We start from the raw sequence: 9517 nt of genomic DNA, 5'->3' as shown, positions 1-9517 counted from the left end.
TGTTATTAAATTCAGCAAAATATATATTTTGCTTTTGAAATTATTTTTTTATTAAAATTATAAAAATAAATTCATATTTACTATAATAAATAATAATAATAAAAAATTTGTATACCATACCATGGAAAAAGTATTCAACATAAATTTTTATATCAAAAATGAAAAAATATATAATAAGTTTAGACATTTCGACAAATTATATGATTTTTTAATTATATATTTAAATAAAAAAATATTTATTTTATAAATATAATAAAATTATATTTTTAGCCATTTTTTGGTAGGTTGACGTCCCTAACCCGCAATGTTAAATTGGATTGGGTTTGAGTTTTTCCAATCTGTCAAAAGACGGCGGCTTTAAATACAAATATTAATTGTATAAGTCGAGAACATAAATCTGTTTTTTTTTATTTATGTTTCATTGTTTTATAAGTCAAGTTATATTAATTTTAGTTCTTTGACCATATATATATAATGTTGTTGCAAAAATCATTACATTTTGATTGTAAAAATATTTGTCGTATGGTTTAATCATAATTTTTCTTACTTGAATTTGATTCCGGTTTTCGAACCAGAACCGAAAAACAGTTTCGATTCCGGGTTTGTAGAGACGGGTCCGGTCTAGGCAGCGAAAAAGTTTTAGAGACGCTTGCAATGAATTTTGGCATGCTAACAAAACTTTATCGGCATGTCTACCACATTACACTTTGATCAATCTGAACCGAGATGGATCGAAATAGGGGAAGCTTTCTTGTCACTTGAAGCCTGAAGGGTTCTGTAGTTTGAACTCAGATATAAGTTTTTTAAGCATTTTCAAACGCTACCTTAATTGGCTCAAAAAGTAACAAAGAACCCGTTGCTAGATGTCAGTGTGTCACCAACACATTCGCTGGAAGTACGAAAACATTAATCAGCATTTGCTGTTGAAAAATAACATTGTATTAAACTTCAGAAAGCGCTGGATTCAGTATAGCCAATACATCTCCGTGACAAGCAGGCAAGATCAACAAGCAATTCAACTCAAAAACGGAAAACCATAATAATATATTCTAAAATCGCAAACAAAGTCCTAAATTCTATATCACAAATAGCAGTCCGTTCCATTTGAGCCATGTTGCGGGTACTGCTGGTACACAACCGGAGACTTCCGAGCCATCGGCATTAAAGGCTCGTTTGTCTTTTGAAAAGCAACAAACACTGATGCATCAATTGATGCCAGCTAAAATTCCATTTTCTGGTATGTCATGTTCTCGCATCTGCATATTTGAGAGAAAACTGTATGATCACAAGACGTCAACAAATTCAGAAGTAAATATGTAAACAATACTTTGATCATTTTTAACATGAAATAACCTCAAATGGAAAACTTGATTAACTGATCACCAAATATATTAACAAGCATAATCTTATTACCTGACCAACATAAATTTTTCCAGTGGTATCTATCATAGCACCAATTTCACATCCAAACCAAAATTCGCAAAATATCAGTTATCATTCACGTTAGTAAAGGTGCACAGCATAACTTCTAAAATGGAAAAGGCCACTCTCCTGGCCCTTTTTCTTGACTTTCAAGTTCTCATTTAGGAGTCGATTCAAATATATATATATACATTTCCATCGCACCCAAAAAGTTGAACACCAGGTTTAGGAAGATACTTGAAGTTGGCTGAAGATGGACAATGTGATGTGGTTTAGGTGTTGGCGTGTCGCTTTGTTGGTAGAAATGAGGAGGAAAGACTATCCACTAAACACCTTAGAAACAGTTTAACATCTTTAATTCTTAGTCCCTCCATCTCTTTCTTTTCCAATTGAAATTTTTTTAAGTGAACTTAAGCAAACAAGGTAACACAGTGGGGTATCACTATTTATTCACTTGCAAAACCTTATGTGCATTTCAACAAAATCACGAACTTTGGATTTTCATTTTTTTTTACTGGATGCATAAGAAAATAAAATATATCAACACATTATAAGCAATGAAATTAATTTTGATTCACAGTACATGCAGTGACAAAGAGAAACAGAAACTTGCATATAAATATATGGAATGGGAAAAAACTACAGACAGTTACTTAGCATACTAATTCATAATATGGGGATTCCATTCTACAGGAAATTTGCTGGCATCCAATGATTCAATGAATCATTGGTGTTGGTAAAAATGATCAAACCAATTTCAAAGAAAATTACAGTTAATTAAAAAATTGATAAACATCAAGACACAGGTAAAGCCAAAAATGTAATGACGAAGAAAGAAATGTACTGGATAAACTACATTAAGCCATGTTGCCGCCATATTAATCGAGGAAAACCAAGCATGGATCAAATACATCAGAACTGCCCCTAATTGGATTCAGCTTTCATATGTTCTACATCTCGTAATTTTCACCAGAAAATGGGCTGTCAGTTTATGTTTCTAGGAAGTTGATTGTGTTGCAAGCAATATGATTGCAAAGAAGAGAAGAAGACAGGGTACAAATATTGCACGAGGAAAAGGCTAATCCATTTTCACATCCTATCTACATTCCAGAACAGAACCTTAAGTATGTGAAGATCAATCCATTAGACATGCTATAAAGAATTGTTCAAGAATCAGCTGTAACCTTATTTTCTAACACAAGTTTGAAGAAACAACTGATAAGAAAGTTAACAAGATAAGACAACAAAACAAACCTTGTTTAGAGTGTGGTAAGTGAAGGTCCTGCACTGGTGAAGTACACGGCAAGATCAACATCAAGATCATCAAACTTAGAGATGAAAGGGTGTGCCTGGATTTTTTACAATACCTTAGACTGATCAACAGGTGACCCAAAAATCTCCGTATAATTATAATTAAAATTTAAAAAGTGTAAGTACCATGAGCTCATTTGCTGACAGTCTATTTTTAGGATCTTTTTGCACACTGAGAAAATCCGATAAAACAACATTATGTATACAAGAATATATATATCGAATAAACACGGATACAAAGAGAAACAAGAAAATACGGAAAACAACAGGCTTTCAAGAGTTCGGCAAATGATATCTTCTCATGAAGAAATACAAAACTAGAATAATTCTATTTCAAACAAAAGAAGTTAGATAGCAGGCCCTGCAGAGGTCGCAACGGCGCTGCATCGAGTTTCCCTTTGAGTAATAAACTGAGTTTAGAGGCTCATAAATTATTCACAAGACAAGATATTATATAAGCATCTCCAAAAACATTAAGTTATAAATGGTACTTCAGTACCAAACATGTAAAAATGTATTAATGGATTTTAAAGTTCATTTAGTCAAAACAAAATTGACAAGAGAAAACAGATTCGAAATAAAAGGGATTGACCATGCATTATGGGAAAACACGACCACTGGAATATATACTAAGCAAGCTATTTACCAAGCAGAGATAAAAGAACAAAACTCTGGAGAAAACAGATCAGAAGGTGCACGTGGTTCTGGTTGATCAACAATGGTTTCCATCAACTCATAGACATTTATCCACCCCCCTGGCTGTGGTGATGAGTATGGGAAACTTCCTGTTGCACACTCAAGCAGAACCAAACCAAGGCTCCAGATGTCGCTACTGTAACCGTACCTGCCTCCAAGGATTCTCTCAGGCTAATAACAAGAACACATGTATTTGTAAAGTGTTAGAACACGAGAACTTGTAATGCGCGAAAACTGCAGGGCAAAGTAGCTTATATAACTTCGATCGCAGAATGAGACCTATAACTCTAAAGCAAGTATATAAAGATAATTGCCCAACAAAACAGCATCACTAATATAGACTAGGGCGATGAGGGTATTACTCACAGACATGTAGTTGTAAGTGCCAACGAAGGTATTTGCCAGACCAGATGTGCTAGCCAGTATTGCACTAACACCAAAGTCAGTGATCTTGACTTCACCTCTATGGTTTACTAATAAATTCGAAGGTTTCATGTCCCGGTGAATGATATGTTTTTCATGATGAAGATACCACAAGCCTTTGAGTACCTATATTGGAGTGACAGGATCTAGTTAGTGCTCGAGTTGATTTCACAGCTGAGGATTGAAAATCAAAATGCACGTATCACCTGTTTGCAAATTGCAGCAAGATATGGTTCTGGAATTTTGTTAACCTTGGTCAGAAAATCTGCAAGTGACCCCCCATCCATATACTCCAGAATTATAGAGATCGCACCGTTATCATAAAAAGACTGATAACAAATTACAACATAGGGGCATTGAGATGACTGATTGATTTTCAGTTCTTGTGCAATATGTTTGCGAGCAGACTCTTCAATATTCATTTGAATAACCTGAATTTAAGTGATGTAATCAAAAGGAACAATATTAGAGGTTTGGTTCCGCAATGTGGCAGCATCTAATGCAAGAAAAGCCACATAGTGACCCAGCGAAGTTCTCTCTGAACTAAAACAGACGAAAAACTTGAGTGTTTGGTAATGTCCCATCATCAGATCAAACAAATTGCAGTAGATCTACTTGAATGTTTGTACTTAAGATGAAATCAATTACTTGTAAATTGTAAAAGATAGTAATCTAGCCCACACAGGAAGTGGAGGTAAAGAGGGATACAAACTTCAATCACACCATGTTTGATATAAACGAAGAATTATTTCAACTTTATGATCTGCAATTTTAAAACAATATTCACTTTACAGAATTGGATGGTCCCTTCCATTAAGCTTGTCAAGGGCTCTGCAACACACACCACTATTTAACGTCTCTATCTATTTGTTGCTTGAACTCCTGATATAGGATCGGATTACCATTTCTATTTAGAACTCGGAACAGATAAAGTAATAATGCGAAGAGTCAATTTTATGGAACGCGAAGGCAATCAAATCATTCTTCCTTTCTTGAAAGTTTTATCTTCTTAGAGATATTTTTTCTTGGGTACAATATCTTCTTAGAGATTTGCTAAAGGCGCCTCCTGTCCATCTCTGTGACATACATAGAAGTATTTACAGAAAGTAAAAGAAAATTCTGGAGATGGAGTCCAGTTCTTGAAATACAGAAAACAAATAGCAGGTAGTATCATGTGTTGCAGTTTTAATCAATACCTTGAGAGCAAAAAATTGCCCAGTCCATTTATGTTGCACCAATCGTACAATGCCTCCATTTCCTTTACCAATAACTTGAACAGCGTCAAAGTCGCTTAAACTCAACTGGTTATCTGATGGTTGTATTAAGGTTGGCTGAAAAAGATAACAAGTACACATAAATAAATACATTACCATATCTCCTTCACACTTTCACCTACCTCATGGAAACTACTTGACAGCAAAACAAAAAGAGGCAAAAGCACAAAAATAAGCTTGATGATTCAGTACAACAACATTCAATGGCAATATAAGATAATTCAGAATTATAAAATCACTTTTTTGCTGCAAAGCATTTAACCATGCACACATTAATCGAAAATTCATATTATGGAAGTCAATTCTTCAAAGTTGTATACACCTATAAATCATAAATCAAGTCAAAACAGCACAAAGGAGATCTGCGTCATATTAACCGTTCACATACAGCATTTTATTAACTCGTCGAGTCAAAATAAAATTATTAGTAGACGCTGATAAAAAGTACAAATAAAAGCAACATGCATTTTAACAAATCAAAACGAACTGAAATGACCTAAAGCAGAAACAATGCCATAGTTCTCTAATTTTCATTCCTTCAAAACCCCAGCGAATTTCCCAAGACACTAACAAATGCAGCAAAAAAAAAAACTAATGATAAAAATTTCTCCAGGAACCAAAATGGAGAGTCAATGAAATCACGAATGGCGGAGACATACAGCATCAACTTCGCTTTGAGAGACAACACGAACGCCATCTCTGTTCACCAACAGATCACCATCCTTAAACGTACCCGATTCGCTTCTGCGTACAAAAAGCACCAGATCATAATCAGTAATGGAAAAAATCAATAATCGAAAATAAGGAAGTCCCAGTTCAGCAAACCATAAACCCACGAATTTTCTTGAATTTTTTTTTTTTTAAAAAAACAAACTTACAGAAATCTGGAGAGAGAGTCTTCATCTGGAGGTGGGAGGGAAAGCTTCAGCTTGGGTGCTAAAGCCCCTTTGTTCACTTTTTTCCTTTCTCTCCCTGGAAAATTTTCTTCGGGCCCCGTCATCCCTTTGCTTCGATTGCCTCCCCTTCTTCTCCTACTCTATGTATCTGGATTTGTGCAAGATCAAAGAACTTTCGTACAAAAAAGTTTCCACGTTAGGTGAATTCCACTCGACGCACGAACTCACCCAGACAGCCAGTTGATTGGTGGAAAAGGGACAAAAAATCGCTGCATAATATAATCGATACTTTGTTTCACTTCCCCCGTTTACTTTTCTTTGGTTACTGTCCAATTCAAAATTTCTTCGTTTTGTACTGCCTACCTTATCCATTTTTACAAACATCGAATGATTATTTAAACATATTTATGCATGACATTGCTATTCCATGTTATATATATTTTTCGTTTATTCTAATTATATTTTTTTCTAATTTGTTATCAGTGTATCTATCTATAGGTTAGAATATGAAGTTTGTTTGTAAAACTTATTTTTCCAATGATATTCTTGAAATATGTGAAAAACAAACAGTCTATGTATTTTACACAAGAAGCATGGGCGGTTGATAAAAATGTGACCAAGACGAAGTTAAAAAAATATTATTCTCTTTCATTACTAATAAATATATATATATATATATAATTAAAGAACATATACATTAGAAAAAAATTTACACGTAGTTTTTTAAAATATATTATTCAACAATCAATATTATTTAAAATTCACTCTTATTACATTTTTTTTAAAACAAAGTCGTAATTTTTTTTGACATTTTTTTATGAATATTTGTGCAAGAATGAAACTATTTAACTAAATTCATAAACAATGTAAAATAATACTAAATAATGAAGTCAAATACGAACAATATATATATATATATATATATATATATATATATATATATATATATATACACACACGAGAAAGCTAATAAATTAGTGTAATATAAATTAATAAAATAATGATGCAACAATCCATTAGTAAATGAAAAAAAATGAAAAGAAACATTTTACATTTTGTAAAATTATTTAATTTTATAACCTGCAATCTGAGTAATCAACATGATTAATTGAATAATAAGTAAGAAAAACTTGACGGTATGTCTACCTATGATGCAACGGAGTTTTAAGATAAATTTTCGTGCATGAATTAAATTGGTTGGAGGGCCGCATGAGGAAAAGAGATAGAAGTTGAACAGAGTTAATCAACCATGAGAGTTTGTGGTGATTTAACATTTTAACTCATTTGGAGCAATATTTTTATCATAAAAATATATTCACGATTTCTTTATTTTGTTATATCACTACTTATTAATTAAATTTATTTGGATATTAATTTAAATACTAATATTTTAAAAATAATCAGGGCCCGTCTCAAGGTGGGGCCCTGAGCGGTCGCCTAGCCTGCCCTACCTTAGGGTCGTCCCTGACAAGAAGAAGTTGTTACTTGTCTCACGTCAGTTAGATTAATTTTTGAAAGTTGTAAATATGTAAGGCCCGAAAATATTCAATTATTAATTATGGAATTTGAGAATTAAATTCCATATTATGGGCTAATATTGATTTGAGAAGTTTGGAAAATGATAGATTTAATTTTCGAGCTGAAAATATTTAATTTGAGAATATGCGGATTTTGAGAATTAAATTCTGAGAATTCTTAAATTAAAAGAATAAATATTCGATTTGAATATTTATGGAATTTAAGATTTAATTTCATGTTTCGGAAATTAAAGAAGATGAATTTTGAAGATACAACTCGATCAGGGACTGATTTGCACATACTGATATTTGAAGGGCTGAAGTGCAAACGGTCGGAATTATTTAATTAATCCGAATTTAATTTATTTTAATCCGAGTATATTTAATTTGAGAATATTTAGAGTTTTGATTTAAATTCTAATATTCTTAAATTATTTTGGATTGAAATTGAATTAAAACGACGGCCGAGGACTGAATTGCAATTACTGAAGACTTCAGGAACTAAATTGCAATTTATGCAATAGCTATCCGAATTTAGTCAGATTATTCAGAAATTTCACGTGTTGAAAGCATATGAATTGAGAAAGTCTGAACAGAGAGCCGAGAGCTCATCCTTTTCTTTTGATTTTGATTTCTTCAAATCGCCGTAACTTTTGATCCGTTCGTCCGATTTCGATTCCGAAAGATGTTCTGGAATCCTTGCGATGAGTACTTCGATTTGATGTAAGTTTCTGATTACTTCGGTATGGTTTGAAGATCGAAATATTGTAGAGATCAGATTATAAGTTTCTAATTGTGTTTTTGAACTTGTATGCATTCCGATATCGAAACCGAATTGACGAATGACTATTGTTTGTATTTTCTTTGATTTCCAGCAGATGTTTTCAGTTATATAGACTATGATTTTGCTGGTATGATGATTATGATGGGATTATATAGCTGATTGAAGATATACAATTTGTTGGAATAGTTGAAAATGGTTTCGATATGTCATCGGTTACCGATTTTTAATCGCTACGCCGTCGATTCGTGTTTTGAGACAAGTGTGATAGCTGATATTCGAGATGAGATGTTCTTTGATATGTTTATGATAATAGCTGTTGGTTTGAAGAGTTGCATGACAATGAACGGATATGAAAAGCCGTATGAATGGAATCGAAATTAGAAATGAATTCGATACCGTAACGATTCCCGATTTTCAATCGCTACGATGCTTGGTTTTATTTTGAAACCATACTGATAGTCTATGATTGAGCTAATGATCTTGGGATTGTATACTGATTTTGTTAGATGCAATCTTTATATTTCAGACGTGCTACGAGCTCAATCAACTCAAGAGGTCGAATTGTGAACCGAGGAAGTTCGCTTGAGGTTGAAATGAATTTGATTGAAGATGTGTTAATGATTTTGACTCGATTTTGAAAAGAATGAATTGAACGAAGATTGATGTGAATGTTTTGAGGTTGAAATTCAGATTTGAAGAATTCAGAACAGACAATATACGAAGGTAAAAGTGGACTACTATTTGAGTGGGATTACAACTCGAGATGGTTTGTATCGAGTTCCCTTAAATCACATACTTGTTTGCTTAATTGCTCTTATGTGTTTTTATTTGAGTTGTTGAATAAGTTTTGATGTTATGAATTCCTTGATGATGATATATGTTGCATTCATCTTGAAACTTATTCCTTGATTTTGAAATGAACGGAAACGTTCGAATAGACGATTTGTGGAGTCGTATATGTATGGCCTGGGTGGTTGTTTTAGCCTAGCGTCTGATTTGCATATATGATTGCTTCAAAGTCTAGAGAAGCAAGATAAGTAACCCCACCTCGATCGGGAGAGTCGGTGGATTAGTTATGATATCTACTTCTCGGGATTCCAATCGACGAATGACGAAATGAACCTTGTTTTGAAAACATGCATTGTACTTACTTTTATATCATGATCTTGATATATGTTGTTATGCATGTTTAGT

The 9517-nt window shown here is 33.1% G+C and overlaps 1 protein-coding gene across 2 annotated transcripts; it reads right to left on the bottom strand.

Moving 5' to 3' along the window:
• Positions 1-908: 908 nt before the first annotated feature.
• Positions 909-6363, bottom strand: LOC140886416 (mitogen-activated protein kinase kinase SIPKK-like). Of its 2 annotated transcripts, none has more exons than XM_073292993.1 (9): positions 6005-6363; positions 5786-5870; positions 5049-5183; positions 4059-4283; positions 3796-3978; positions 3380-3600; positions 2860-2905; positions 2677-2771; positions 909-1275 (listed from the first exon to the last, which is right to left on the bottom strand). In XM_073292993.1, exons 1-8 carry the CDS (start codon positions 6124-6126, stop codon positions 2682-2684), a joined length of 1107 nt encoding a protein of 368 aa, XP_073149094.1. In that variant the 5' UTR covers positions 6127-6363; the 3' UTR covers positions 909-1275; positions 2677-2681. The 2 variants fall into 2 exon arrangements, with proteins under 2 accessions (XP_073149094.1, XP_073149093.1); XM_073292992.1 differs by having other exon boundaries at positions 910-1256.
• Positions 6364-9517: the final 3154 nt, after the last annotated feature.

Source organism: Henckelia pumila, chromosome 3 (assembly GCF_033568475.1).
Source record: "Henckelia pumila isolate YLH828 chromosome 3, ASM3356847v2, whole genome shotgun sequence".
NCBI classification, from domain to species: Eukaryota; Viridiplantae; Streptophyta; class Magnoliopsida; order Lamiales; family Gesneriaceae; genus Henckelia; species Henckelia pumila.
The sequence above is the reverse complement of the archived record's forward strand: the minus strand, read 5'-3'. Positions and strand labels throughout refer to the sequence as shown.

Coding starts and splice junctions, on each gene's coding strand:
- LOC140886416 (XM_073292993.1), bottom strand. CDS start 6,126: ATGACGGGGCCCGAAGAAAATTTTCCAGGGAGAGAAAGGAAAAAAGTG. Junction 5,184..5,785: donor CTCAAAGCGAAGTTGATGCT/GTATGTCTCCGC, acceptor TATCTTTTTCAG/CCAACCTTAATACAACCATC. Junction 2,772..2,859: donor TGTCAGCAAATGAGCTCATG/GTACTTACACTT, acceptor TAAAAAATCCAG/GCACACCCTTTCATCTCTAA.